Here is a 15,671-nt window from a genome sequence, read left to right on the forward strand (position 1 = left end):
AAAAAAAAAAAAAAAAAAAAAAAAAGAAATTCATAGAGCTTCTAAGGAAAGGGACAGCAAAAGGCCGTGATTCTGCCGTTGAGTGCTTGCGGACAGCTCTTGCTCCTTGCGCTCTTGACGCCTATCCGGTAGTTATCACTGCACCTTCAAGATATTAATTTTATCTCTTTGGTATTGTAATTGGTTTAATCTGGTTGTGTCATTTTGTTTTCTTCAGTTTTTTCAGAGTCTGGATGTGTTATTGGGTGGCTCTGTTTTAATGTTTATTATTTTGGTCAAGCCAAACATACTTAGAGATTAGAGACAAGAGTGACTATTTTCACTATCTTTCTTTCTCTAGTTCACCGAGGATGTTGGATGTCGAATCTTATATTTTCACTTCAATCCCAAATGTCAAGCTTCCTTAATATTCAGATTGAAGATGACTTTCAAGGGTTGTTATTCCTTAAGATTCCTTATGGAGCCTTGTTCGAGTATCTTCTAATTAATTGGGTTAAAACTTGTTCTTTGATAATCTCTGCCCCGTGCCCTTCCCCTGGAGGGACCGAAAGACAGATGAAGAAAAAGTGAAGAAGAGAAATCACAGTAAACTGGAGGATATTCAATCTCTTTTTATTTGAGTGATGCATGGTTGTGCAACTTTATCCCATGAGGTGGATAGGCGTGCAATTTTCTCTATTTTTTCGGAGACTACCTTTCAAGAAAATGAAGTAACTCGTGGACTCTTGCCTTTACTTACAGAAACAGGAGATAATCATTATAATTTATCTTTCATGAGAAAGTCTTCGTTAACAAGTGAAGGCCCTGAAGGACTGAATTCAAGAAATAATATTTTGACAAAAACTCAAAATACATAAAACAATATGATGTTGATCCAATGGCTGCACTTAACAGGTCTCAGTCAAACCACTTCTTGTACACCTTCTAAAATCCAAAGAGTAATGGGTTTGAGGAACCCTGGAGAAGAATCGTGGGACTGTTTAGCTACAGGTAGGTCATGTAGGACCTTCTTTATGCTTAGTTGGCCTTCATATACCTGTGGCTACTGACCTTTGAAGGGAGTGGCTAAATGTGATCTTAGTGGCCCTATAGTTTCTTTTGATATATTCCTAGTGTTATTTATTGATCAAAGAATGAGAATGACAAACTTGCAAAGTGCAACACAATTTTAAAGACTTTTAATAACAAAAACATAAGTATATGATCCCATGCATCTTGTAGCCAAAGTGTGTTTGTAATATAGGACTGGAATTGACAACCAAACCAGACCCAAAACTGCAGGACTTATAAACCAAAGAACAACCAAAATTCACCCAATAGGAGACAGCAACAGTAATCCAGAATTAACCAGTAAACTGAATTTGAAAACCAGAAGTAACAAACCCAGAATTCTGGAATGTCGACTGGCAGAAATTATACCAGTAAGCAGAATCAATCAACAACAGATTTAGGACAGAAAATAGATCACAATCACTCATCCCAGATCACAGAAATAGAATCGATCTGTCAGGACAGTAACACTGTGAATAAACCAACCCAGTAGCAGTTTTAGAATTAAATCAGAAACTGTTTGAAATACTAACAGTCTTCAATAATCAGAACACATATTCAGCAGTCCAGAAAACACTATTCAGATCAGCAGAACCAGAATCCAGAAAATAGAAACTTCAGTCCACTAAAAGACAAAACTAGGGAGATTTTAAATAACTCAACAACCATAGGTCAGAAAGGCCTCAAAGTAGGGTTGATCCCTAGTAAGGTATAGGTGAACCATCGACCAGAAATTAGGGGTAGTCCAATAACCAGAGCTGGTACTTCCAGTGAGGGGTGGATGCTCTGTTTTGCAGAAATTTCTGGGTAAGTTCAGAATTCACTTACCTGGTTTGCAGCCTTAAGAAACCTTGAAAAATATATAAGAACTTAAGAGAATAATACTTGAAGTAGACCTCCTGGACTTCACGCCGCAAACAGTCACTTGGATCGCACACCAAGTCCTTCTTCCTCTATCAAACACAAGGAAACAACCATGGATACCTAGCGGCAGCAACAAGAGAGTTGTTTTCTTAATTATCAAATCGTGGGCTATGTCTGCCCTTCTCTTTATTTATATTAATGATGGGGAAGATTACAAATAATAGAAACTCTAAGCTTCTAAATATTGACTGAATAAACTACCAACATGTAGTTACTAAAACTGGGAAATTGTAATCTATGAAATTAGAAACTAACTTAGAACAAAAATTAGAAACTAATTTAGGGCTGGAAATAGAAACTAAATATGACTAATATTTAGAAGCTTAGAGTTTCTATGAAATTAGAAACTAACTTAGAACAGAAATTATAAACTAATTTAGGACTGGAAATAGAAACTAAATATGACTAATATTAGAAACTATTATTCCCCATTACTAGCCCAAATCGTGGGTCAGCCACTAGGGTCGACTTTGGGCTTGATCCTTCTCTTGTAGACCCTTGTCGGTGCTGCATTAGTTTGTAATCACTCTCTCCTGTTCTTCAGTACCACTACAACAACAACAACATCCAAAACCTTATCCCAACTTAATGGGGTTTGTTACATGGAGATTCCAAGCAAGGACAAGCCCGAAGATACATGCAAAAAGATTGACGGGTTATGGGTAATTATTAGAAGTGCCGGCTGTCGACTTGACACACCAATACAAATCAGCCATAGGCTTATAATGACAGACTATAATAAGGTATCGGCTGTCTACTTGACGTACCATATAGACTGGGCAAGCCAAAACGTCTTACATGCATTATGTCCACCACCATTTTCATCACCCAACCTACTTTTGTAAAAGGAGGAATGAGATAACAAATTCTTGGCAGCCCTGCTAAGTTAAAAAAATAGTAAGAAATCAAAAGTCTGCACAGTAAGAAAATTTCTTTACATTTTTGTATCCATCCATATTCCGATCCATGACCCAGTGACCATCTGAGAGAACTATATAATTCAAAAGTTCCCAAGTAAGAAGGACTGATCGGATTCATATTGAATGAGCTAAAAGAGCTAGGGGCAAGCCTAAAATAACCATAGGTGAAGTGGTGAGGAATGACATGCTTAGTCGTCTTGTCCCAAGTATGACCTTGGATAGAGCCTATTGGAGGGCAAGGATCAATGTAGCCGACCCCATATAGCTTTGACCATCCTGACTTGTTGGGTTGTGCCTCTTTCCCCTTACTCTCTTCTGATCTTTTTACCCTCATTTTCTTTCTTCATTTCTCATCCTTTTTTTCTTATCCCATTCTTCAGTACCACCTTCCCTACTAATACATCCTGATTTCAGCCACCAGATTAATTTCAACGGGCTAGTATAATCCCAGCAGCTAAAGATTAGTTGCCTTTCCACTTTTGTAGGAACATAGGGACTAGGGCACCCTACTTTTACTTCTCCCTTGAATGGATTTCTCATATCAGGTACATCTTCTTAGCTCTCTCCTATTACCATATTTCTTTCTTCTCTTACTCCTTGCTTCTTCTTACTTATTGTTCTTTCTTATACTCTGCTACTGTTCCCCTTTTCTGCTGTTAATGGTAATCAGATCTTGCTGTCTCGCTTCCCCGTATATGATTTTGGTTAGGGTTTTGTGCGCAGGTTTCCCTAGTCTAAGATGATCTTTACCTTAGGGGATGATTGCTGAAACCCTTCAATCGATACACCTTTTTATAAACCCCTTCACGATCAGCAACTGTTGTCAACCCCAGTTTCAGAACTACCAGCCCAAATACCATTGGGTGTTCTGCATTTTGAGGGCTGGAACAAATCTGTAGTTCTAAGAGATTCTGGTTCTAAAATCCCAGGACTGTTGGAGCATGATTTGTTAGACTGCAACTCACCCTTTGGTCTTATGCTGTTACCACTGGTTCTTTGCCTGGTTTGGTTGAAGATTGAAGGAAGTATTGATCTTCTTCTTATTATTACCCTCATTTTTCCAAATTTATTTACTTTATTCCCATATTTATTTTACTCTAAGAAAATCCCTCCTTTCCTAAGTTTTATTCTTTTTTCTTCCACATTCTCATTTAACTTCTAGAATCTTCCTTTACTTTTACTTTAATTACAGTTTTGCCTCCATTATTTGTCCACATGTAGTGCTACATGTGAGGGGGAGATAAGGTTGTTATCTATTTATATGAACACTATTATTATCTGTTTGTGTTGTCAGCAACAATTTTATTGTATGAAGATATTTACTTTTTTACAGCAACAAGCTTGTTACTTATGGTTTCTAGCAACCTGATGTAACATGTGGTTTTCAGATTATACTGTTACTTGTGATTTGCAGCTACCTTATGTTGTGTTTGTGGTTCACAGCTACCTCATGTTGAAATATGCTGTTACTTGTGGTTCACGGCTACCTTATATTGTATTTGTGGTTCACAACTACCTTATGTTGTTATTAGCAACCTATGCTGCTCTTTTATCCGTAGTTCGTATTAACCTATGCTGCATTTTTGTCTGTCTTCTTAGCAAAGATTACTACTTGCTTTCATTAAGAATGGTTTATGATGTTGCTGTTGCCCATATGATATTTTGGCTTGCGAATGAAGTTCTATCTGTGCTCACTGGCATCTTGACTGCTTTATATGTTCAAGATTGGTTTTTCTGTTAATATTTGTTCTTCAAAGCTAAGCCTTTGATATATATGCTTCAGCTTGAGAGGGAGTGTTAAGTGTACTGTGAGGGGGGAGAGTTTGTGTTGTCGGGAGTGGGGTCTATGTTAAGTCATAGTATATGTTAAAATTGTGTTGCGTCATTGTTGTTTACGTAGTCTATGGTTGTAATTGACCTTTAGTAGGACTCTTAATAGATTATAAGTAATGGACCAAGGCCACGATAGAGATGATTCTTAGTCCTATTGTGGCTCTAGGATTTCCCCCTTTTCTTCTCCATCGTGCTATCTCTTTTCTCCCTAGTCTCTTCTCTTCTTCTTCATAGGTTCTGGATCTGATTTTGTTACAGGTACAACAAATGCTTAGGATCTTACTCTGCAAGGCCTTTGTTGGAACTAGTAATATTCTGAAGTCATGGTATGTGTCCAGGATGCTTTGATGGTAGTAGGCTACTAGGTTACTTGCAGAGCTAATATTTATGAAGGCAATAGAATCATTGGTTTGGCTGATGAACTACGTGGGAAAATGAACCTTTCTTTGGCTTATATATATATATATATAAATTTTTTTAAGTAACAATTCAACTCAGTTCGGTTTCGGAAAACTTATTGGTCGCAAATTAGTTCGTTCTGCGCCGCTGGTGGCCTAAGATCAAAGCTGCAGGTTGATCTCTCTAGTTTAGGCTGCATTCATTTATTCAACTTACACGTGGGAAGGGCTTACTCTTCGTCTGGCTCAGATTAGTCTGGCTTCCTTCTTGCACGCTTGGACGACAGACACAGACATTACTTAGGCAATGCCGACCGGCACTTCAACCACTGAAATAGCAGCGAATTCTTGAAAGAATTTTCAATGGTGCCAAAATCTCTCAATAAAGCAGCTAGGCCATACCAGCTTACTCTCAGAAAGGGGGATTTACCCTCACGCCAGACAGCACAAGTATTAATCATATTTTTGGTCATATGAAAACAAACAACACTCGATTTGATGTATCTACTTATCATATTTTTGCCCATGCTTGGTAGTTCTGTAGCAGGTTTTTTTGGACGTTTCTAGGATCAGAAGGAACCAGCTGCAGACCAATCCGATAGCATATTTATACCTAGGAGCAGCACTGGTTAAGGATCTGTAGTTACTAATTGTATCTAGAAATTCTGGTTTTGGGCATTTAGTTTTTTTTTTCCCCCTCTTTGAGGTAAAGTAGGAAGTGTCTGGTTTCTCTTTGCTTTTCTCGAGTTTATTGCATATCTGGCATTAATCATCTAATTATTTGTGATTTTGCAATACAAGTTTGATATTAATGGATATCTGCTCTATATTTCAAAAGAGATTCTGAACCTCCAATTATTTTTCATTTCATCTACTTCTGCTTGTATCCTAATGGATATTGACTCCATGTCCATATTTGTGTTTAAGGAAGCATATGAGGAGTTTAAACATGTTCTTCTTGCATTAATATTTAACAAGGATGATCAGACCTCTCCTGTGGCCCATGAGGTATGTACAAATGAGTTTTTAATAGAAAATGTCTTTATGGAAGTAACTATTATTTGTTTTGGCATGCATCACAGCAGGAGAGTGGTCATTGGTTAACAGAAAAATTTGGCTTTCCTTGATTGTGGAACACGGAAACTTTTCTATAAAATTTGTACTTAAATATGACAGCTGAAAATAATTGGAATATCCATACATAGGAATACTGAGGATAAAGCGGAATTGTTACCAAAGGAAGTATTTTATACCTCCTTTGAACAATATTTATGCTGGTGTCTGATGTAGATCAAGCCTGCAAGAGAAGGGGCCCGCTGGTTCCTTTGAATCAGTTCCAATGTTGGACCAGCTAGATTCCCACCTTGGCCCCATCTAACCAGCCCAAAAGGGAAGCTGGAGAACACTGTTCACAAGTTACTGTTCATGTGAACAGAAACCCTTACAGTTTTGTCTTCAAAAGAAGCTTCTAGAAGATCCTCAGCTGTCCCTTAGTGTTGAAGAATTGAAGCTTCAAATGAGGAGTCCAGCAACCATCGAATTGGCCAAGTACAGTAGGATTTGTTTTAATTACTTTAATTGAGTCCTATTCCAACAAAGATTTGTTTTAATTACTTTATTTGAGTCTTTACTCCATGTTTGAGTCTAAGGTTTATTTTTGGAAAAGTCTTATCTAGAGTTAGACTATGTTTTAAGTTGGTTTTGTTGGACAAGTCATTAATTAGTTATACTTGAAAACGGATCTTCTGCTCAGAAATGACAGCTTGACTTCATGATTCATCCGATCTGCATTTCTGGTTTTCAGAATTCAGACGGGTAGGAAAGGGCCAAAGCCCAACCAGTTGATTTATTAATGGACATTGAAAAGGGCCTACCCCAAGCCTATTGAGAAAATAATTCATCCCTAGATCAATGGTTTCAAAGGGACACTTGGGGCTCCATAATGTCTGAAGACGGTTTGTCAGAAGACGCCACTGCCTTCCCAAGAACTTTCACTATGAGTGTATTACACCAGGGGGCTCGAATGCGATGTCGCTCCTCTTCACTTCAGTAAGTCGAATAAAAGTAGCATAAATCCTAAGCTAAGTAGGATTTCTATTATATGTCGTCCTAAGTTAAGTAGGTTTCCTATTTTAAGTTGGAGTCATAAATCTCTACAAAAGAGGCATTATTGTAACTTTGAGACACAAGTTGAATAGATGAAAATTGAGTGTTAAACTCTTGGCTGAGAGAGCTGTTTTTTGAGAGGGTGAGATGCCTAAAATTTTGAGAAGATGAGATGCCTAAAATTGAGGGTTGAGATACCCAACCAACCACTTCTTCCCCTCCCTTCTAATCCTCCATTGATTCTCCTTTTTTATTTGTTTGAATGGTGAGAGAGTGATCTGTGAGTAATCTGAACATGGTTTGAAGATCATCTTAGAGACCAGCAACCATTTGAGATCAAGATCAGTCCAAATCAGCCCATTGACCTCTGCCAGAATTAGGGTTTTGGATCTAATAGACTTCCCTAAGACTCTCAACCTAGAAGCCACTTTCTGGAGCCCTTTTAGGCGTTTGTTGGGGACACCAAGGGAGGAACTCGACCAGGTTTGGAGCTGGTTTCTTGGGTTAATCTGTGAGTTATTCAAAATCTCCCGATTTGACCTGTTTTGACCTAATTCTGTGTAGACACATATCTTCCCAACTGGAACCTCTTAAGTGTCATCAGCCCTACACTCGACTTGAATTTGAGCTCCATCAGAGCTCCCTCCAGCTAATCAGATCTCCCTACAGCCAACTGCAGGCTGCTCTAGTTCTGCCCTAATTTGGGGTTTGGTTCCAAATCTGGTTTTCAGATTTCTTTGTTATTTGGCTTGGTTTTATTGGAGCTTGGGAAACATTATTGGGGGTTATTGATCTCTCAATACCCTTACATTAGTGTCCTTCTGTGAGCTTAGAATTGTAACATAATTTATAATAGCTTACAAGAAAAAAGGGATGGAGAGGCTGGTGTCCAGGTTGAAACAATTCTGTTATCTGTTATGCCTTAAGAATTTCAATTTAAACATGATGTGGTTGTTTCCACCAATTTCAAGTAGACCTGGGTTGTGGGCTTGCATCTCTATTATCTTGGAAATTTTGGTGAACACCTGTTTGAAGATTAGATTTAGAGATGAGACATTTTCATGATCTGTCTGGGTTCACTGATGAAACTGCAGTGTTTTGAGTATTGCGATTTCAACCAACTGATTTTGACAGATTCCACTATATATATAATAATGATTTTTGTAACAGATTAAATATCAAGTTACCGGTGTCACTGAACCTTTCTGAAAATGCATAATTCTGCATTTTATATTACTTGCAAATTATAATAGCTCAACTACCTACTACCTCGAACATTTGCAGTTTAGAGAATTGGAATCATTAAGTGCATAAGCCCTAGCAAGAAAACTACTGCGCTAACGCGGAAGTCGGAATGGTGGTCATAGATCAGCTAGCCGTTGCTTGTTAGGGCGAGTACTACACGAGCTCATAAGTCAAGTACGGAACGAGCCTTGTCTACGAAGCATATTTCAGTTGTATTTGATTGACAAGAACAAATGCTAACGTATTCTGTAATTTGTAAGGTTGTTCATATTTCTGGTGCTAGATCTAATTTTGGAACATAGATTCTCAATTCTCTTATGGATGCAATGGTCAAACTTAGGAATCAGGTAACCTAGAATTAGAAGTGAATGTATCTAGAGGAACCTAGGGGTGTAGTACCACTGGATGACAAGCTGAGTGAGAGTCGACTTTGATGGTTCTCTAATGTGCAATGAAGAGAAATGGCAGCATCATTGAGGAGAATGTGGTGGAAGTTGAAGGTTTTAAATGCTTGAGGGAAGACAGCAAATAACTTTGTTTGAAGTAAATAAAAGAATCCATTGAGTGCTTGTGACTAAATGGAGAATATGGATCCTGATAGATTAGACGGCAGACTATGTTACATCAGTTATGGTACAAATCTTGGGTGCAGGCATCTATTTGAATTACAAATTGCAGGATATAGTGACTCAGATAGAATGGGTCCACCAATTCGGTGCAAGTACAGAGACATCTTATAATGGAATTTGACACTCTCCCACAAGTTGGAGTATATTTATTTCTCATGCCCAGCTTGGAACAACCATTAAGAAATACAAGACTAAACAATGCCTTGGTGAACATATTGCCAAGTTGATTGATAGAGGTAATAAAAGGAGTAGAAATCAGTTTCTTCATAAGAACATCCCTTACAAAATGGCAGCTTACTTCAATGAGTTTAGTCTGCTCATGGAAAACCGGATTACTAGCAATAGTAGCCTGATTATCACAATGCATCTCCATAGGTTTGGTGACTAAAAACTCCAACTCGTGAATAAGAGATTTCAGCCACATCAGTTCAGTTGCTATGGTTTGAAAACTCCACGAAATCATCTTAGATATATTTTTTTTTTACAAAAACGAAACTGCATACGAAATACAAAAGACATAATTTCGGTCATTTCGTTTTGACATTTTGCTCATTTTGGTTCAACAAATGCACTATTTCGTCAAAATTTTGGTCATCTCAATCATTTCTTTTCGCTCATTTCAGCCATCAGCCCCCCAAATAGCCAAAAAAAAAAAAAAAAAAAAAAAAAAAAAAAAAGGAGGAAAAAGTACACTGTTTCAGCGAAATTTTGGTATTTAAACCATATAAACAGCGAAACGTTCTTGAACCTTGTCTGTTGTATTATCTGCCATAGCCATAACCATAACCATAACCATAGCCCTACATTGAGCTTCTACACTCAATCAAGCCACTGTAGTCTACTTCTTACTCCTCTAGGTAACAAGATTAACGCCAATGACAACAACAACAACAGAAACAACAGCAAAGACTTATAGATTGATGGGGTCGGCTACATGGATTCGAGCAGGGATAAAGAAAAGTAAAAGTGAAAGTGAGAGGAAACATAACACAAAAACCGTAACGAAGTAAAAAATAGCTAGATGGGGTCCGTAACATGGATCTTAGCCCTCTAATCCGCTCTATTTGAGGTCATACATGGGGAAAGACCTAATTTGTGCATGTCTTTCCTCAACTTCTCCTATGGTCATTTTTTCCCTATCTCTAGCTCTTTTAGATCTTTTATCTGGATTAGATCACTCCTCCTTACTGGTGCATCCGTAGGCCTCTGTTGAACATGGCCATACCAGTTACGACCTCAAACAATTTTCTTGGAGCTTATCATGGATCAGGGCAACTCCCAAATCAGCTCTAATATGTTCATTCTTACTTTATGCTTCCTAGTTTTCCCACATATCCATCTTAACATCCTCATCTCCCGCTACACATACTTGTCTATATGATGCTTCTTAATTGCCCAACATTACGCCCGTACATCATAGCCGAGCGTTATAGTTGCCACAACAATAAGGTGAACCAAGGTGTTGGAGGGCTGCCTAAGCTCTAAGGCGACAAGGCGACCAAGTGTTATTTTTTATTTTCACTATTTTTTAACATTATTTAGTATGATACATATACCTTGTATCATAAAAAATCAACATTAAGCCATATCAAGGCATAAAAAAATACCTTGTGTCTTCCTTGGCCACTTGGCTTCCCAAAAGGGGTATAAGTGTTATCATCCCTCTTACTCACCGTTTGTATGTAATTGTCACTTTTCATGAGTTTGAGGCATATTTCATGTCACCTCTTCAGGGGGAGAGTCTTGACGAATAGCCTCCTTTTCTTATTGATATGTCTCCCATTCAGGGGGAGGCACCAAATCAGCTTGTAAGAGATGTGATCACGAGGTCCAAGGAACAAGATACCGCTGGTAACCCGCTTTACCCTTCTAAAGCACCTCCATTGGATCTGCCAGTATGTAATACTTCTCCAATACTTGATATTGTACTGTTAATCCTGTTACTTCTTTAGAGCCTCCCATACTTGGTATTATACCTATTGCTTCTACAATGGACGATCTTCCTATTGTTGTTGGAACTTAAAAAGGGAGTTTGTTCATGTACCAAGGATCCCATATCCCATTTTGTTTCTTATGCATCTTTATCTCCCTCCTATAAGGCCTTTGTTTCTTCGTTATCTTCTCTGTCTATTCCACAAGGTTGGAAAGAAGCCATAAATGAACCGAAGTGAAAGGCTGCAATGGTTAAGAAAATGTTGGCATTAAATAAAAATGGTACCTATGAACTTGTTCTTCTTTCTCAGGGAAAGAAATTAGTTGGGTGCAAGTGGGTGTTCACAGTCAAGCAGAAGGTTGATGGGATAGTTGAGTGGTACAAGGCATGTTAAGTGGCTAAGGGCTTCACTCAAACCTATGGGATTGATTACTAGGAAAACTTTGCCCCAGTTGCAAAGATGAACTCTATCAGGGCATTGCTATCTGTTGTTGCAAATCTGGGATGAAATCTTCAACAATTGGATGTCAAGAATACGTTCCGAATAGAGCTCTTGAAGAGGAAATCTAGGATTTTCCTCTTGGCTTTGCCACTCCCTCCACTGCTGGACGTGTCTGCAAGTTGAAGAAATCGTTGTATGGCCTTAAACAGTCTTCTAGGGCATGGTTTGACTGGTTTATGAAAGCTATGATAAGCTTTGGATACAGACAGAGTCAAGTGGATCACACCCTATTCACCAAGGCGAAAGGTAACATATTACTACTTTGATCGTCTATATTGACTATATTGTGATTACTGGTAACAATGATGAACAGATCTCCAATCTTAAGGCCTTACTAGCAGTAGAGTTCGAGACAAAGGACCTAGGACCTCTTCGATCTTTCCTTGGGATTGAAGTGGCTAGATCCAACAAAGGTATCTTCATTTCCCAAAGGAAGCATGTTTTGGATCTCCTTAGTAAGAGAGGTATGCTTGGGTGCAAGCCTGCGGATGCCCCTATGGAGGATAATCATCAGCTGAGCAGTGCAGTGGGTGACTTCGTTGATAAAATACAGTACCAAAGACATGTTGGTCATTTGATCTATCTGTCCCACACCAAGCCTGATATTGCCTATGCTGTGGGCATTGCTAGCCGTTTCCTTCATGATCCCAGGTATGGTTTGAAATCTCACCAAAATTTTGGTTTTTTTTTTTGCCGAAACGAAATTACATATGAAATAACATTTGTACAAAATTTCGGTCGAAATTTTGGTATTTCGACCAAAAATTCGGTATTGTTTCGGTATCTCGGTCATCTCGGTACATTCCATGTGTTATAAATACTATATCTTGGTCGAAATTTCGACTCTGTCTTGCCTATCTCGGTGGTTTCGGTTTCATTTGCATATTTTGAAGGAAAAACACTCAAAGTCTCCAACAAGCCTCTAATTAGCCACATCATCACACATTTTGACTTCCATTGGATTCCTACAAGCTCGACACATTCAAAGCTTAGGAAAGGTAAAGTTCTTTTCCCAAAATTAGGTAAAATTTTCAGAACAAATCGACGGTTGCTGGCAAACAAAGGTACAACTCTAAAACAATGTCATGCCCTAATATTTTTGCATTTTCGTGTTCTAAGTATGTTCATTAGCCTTAAAATAAGTTACCCACCAAGTTTCAGGTCAAACCTGAAGATATGGCCATTTGACCACAGAAACAAACAAAAAAAATACACCATTTCGGCCAAAATTTCGTTGAAACGAAACGAAACTTCAGTTTCTGAACCCACTGAAACACCGAAACGAAACGAAACGAAATTTCGAACCTTGATCCTAGGTAATGTGGAAGTAGGTTACAAGTAACTACCCCCAACAGATTACAACTCCTAAAAAGACAATTTAAGACTCAAAAGCTAACTTGAGAATAATCAGAAAGAGGCTAGGAGAACAAAGGAAATAAACCAGAACTAATCCCACAGCATAAAGACAATTCAGTTCAAATAATACCCAAACAAAACCCAATCGGCTGGAGAGAGAATGACCTGCAATAGGACAGAAGAGAGAGGCCTGCGGCTGGTCCTGTGGAGCTCAGATTAAGCTGCAATTCTGGTCGATGGTAGGTCCCAGTAAGGGTACAAAAACCCCCAAGTACGAAATTCCTCTGACGGCTGGTAAGCAAGATACTCACTTTCTTGATTTCAGACCTAAGAGAGAGAGAACGGAGAGAGTTCTTCAAGAACTGTGGTAGGGCTGCTTGGGCAGCACTGAGAAGAGGATTGAGGGATCCTTGGATGGCTGTGGACACCCCCTGAAAAGGGTTTACAGATTAGAGGTCAATTGGGGGAGGAAGAGGAGTTCGATATCTCTCCTAATTCCTCTATTGATGCTGGTCGGTTCTGGCCTTTGAAGGTCTGAACAGATCTGGCTTTTTTAATAATAGTAAGCAATAACAAGAAGTAATGGATAACAACAGTAAACTGAGAATAAGAAGAAAAGAAGCAAGACAAATGTGGGTGGGAGTGGCTATCTCGGCCCAGGCATCACACCCACAGCTATCCCGACTGTTTAAGCAATTGACTGCCATAATTCTTTATTCAAATCTGAGAAATAAGAGTACAAGAGCTCCTTTATAAATAAAGGGCAGAAACTAGCTAATAGCAGTCACATTAGAACTAGTAGTTGTACTCCTACTAGGACTAGACTAGAAACCTAATTAGAATAGGTAACTAACTAGTCATTTAACTAATAGCCACTAATGGGCTGGTTACAATCAATAGGCCCAATGGGCTTTATTAATAACTTAATAACTTAACACTAAAGTGCCTAAATCGATGGGCCCATGGGCCTTTATTAATAGCAATTAAAATACACTTTTAAGTGGAGATCGACTAACACATCTTGGGCTGGGCTTTCCTCCCGTGATAGCCCAGTCCAAAGTGTGGATCTACATAACTAGGACACCTCACCTTGATGCTGTGTGACGGATCCTATGGGACTTGAAGTCTGCTCCTGGGAAGAGTATTCTGTATTCTAATCGAGGGCACTTGGAGATTGAAGCCTTTACTGATGTTGATTGGGATGGATCTATTGATGATTGGAGATCTACATCTGGGTATTGTACATTCCTTGGAGGGAATTTCGTTACTTGGAATAGCAAGAAACAATCCGTGGTGTTTTGGTCTAGTGTTGAAGCCGAATATCGCGCAAGGGCCAAGGGATTTGTGAGTCTATCTTAAGAGTCTATTGAGTGATATTCGAGTTGATGTTGAAGGTCCTATGTGACTGTATTGTGATAACAAGGCAGCCATCAGTACTTTTCACAGCCCCGTTCAACATGATAGGACCATGCATAATGAGATTGATAGACACTTCATTAAAGAGAATCTCAACCAAGGTACTGTCTGCATTCCCTTTGTTAGTAGCGAATCAGTTAACTGATGTGTTTACCAAGGCTTTTCATTGTTAGGCATCTCATCCTTTTGTCTCCAAGTTGGGCATATACGATATATTTGCATCAACTTGAGGGGGAGTGTTGAGATGACCGTAGTTTTTTTATACTTGCCTTGGTTTAGTTCTATTTACCGTAGTAAGTCTTGTTGATAGGACTCTTAATCAACGTTATCCTACTTTCCTTATTTGATTTATTGTAATCTTCTTATAAATAAGAAAGACCTTTGTCATTTCTAATAAGTTGAATCATTCTCAAATCTCTGATTGTCAACAGTATCTTTAATTATATTCACATATTTACTCGACACCATTCTCTTCTCTAATACATGCCAGATTAACTCTCCAGGAACTGCCGTAGGCCTTTTCTAGGTCAATGAAGACCATATGGAGGTCCTTCTTGGCAGCTCTAAAGATTTTCATAAGTCTTCTCAGAAGGTAAATAGCTTATGTTATAAATTTACCTGGCGTAAACCAAATTGGTTTTCATTGGTAGTATTTTCTATTCTTAAGTGGGCTTCAATAATCTTCTTCGAAAGCTTCATAGTATGACTCATTAGTCTTATGCCTTTGTAATTATAGCAGTCATAGATGTGCCCTTTATTTTTGTAGATCGGAACTACAGTGCTTCTCCTCCACTCGTCTGGCTTTTTCTTTGTACTCATAATCTTGTTAAAACTTCAAAAAGGTTGGTTAACCAGGATACTCCACAAATCCTAAGCTCTTCCACACTTCTATTGAGACTTCGTTTAGGCCATAGTTGTCACGGTGGCAAGGCGAACCAAGGCGGTGGAGGATTGTCTAAGCGTTTAGGCGAGAAGGCGCACGCCTTGAGGCGAACAAGGCGACCAATTGTTAATTTTTTTCTTCCTATTTTCTAACATTATTTAGTAAGTTATATATACCTTGTATCATAAAAAATCAAGATTAAGCAACATCAAGTCATTAAAAATCAACATTTAGTCATATTAAATCATAAAAAATTAACATTAAGTCATATTAAGTTATAAAAAATCAAAATTTAGAGAAATGCTCTGGTTTTATTACAAGTTTGACTGGTCAAATGATATTATTTTTACATAAGACTTTTTGTATCAGTTATAATATAAAACCAGCTTTCCTACAAGTCTAAGATTACTTAAATCTAAGTTGTAATGACAAAGTTATGCTCCGGTCAAACTTATTTTTAAGTGCGCGAATGCTGT

The 15,671-nt window shown here is 38.3% G+C and overlaps 1 protein-coding gene across 4 annotated transcripts in view; it reads left to right on the forward strand.

Annotated features, from left to right (window-relative positions):
- Positions 1-15,671, forward strand: part of LOC122074114 — a 50,898-nt gene that overhangs the window by 482 nt on the left and 34,745 nt on the right. For 3 of the 4 annotated variants that reach the window (XR_006138964.1, XM_042638956.1, XM_042638957.1), the window contains exons 2-3: positions 27-128; positions 6,053-6,133. Coding sequence is in view for 3 of the 4 variants with exons in the window: in XM_042638956.1 (XP_042494890.1) it covers positions 27-128; positions 6,053-6,133 (183 nt within the window). In the remaining variant the exon portion in view is untranslated. Of the gene's footprint in view, positions 1-26; positions 129-6,052; positions 6,134-14,815; positions 14,905-15,671 lie in introns of those variants that run through there. The other variant, XM_042638958.1, reaches the window with a different exon arrangement.

Source organism: Macadamia integrifolia, chromosome 3 (assembly GCF_013358625.1).
Source record: "Macadamia integrifolia cultivar HAES 741 chromosome 3, SCU_Mint_v3, whole genome shotgun sequence".
Classification (NCBI taxonomy): Eukaryota; Viridiplantae; Streptophyta; class Magnoliopsida; order Proteales; family Proteaceae; genus Macadamia; species Macadamia integrifolia.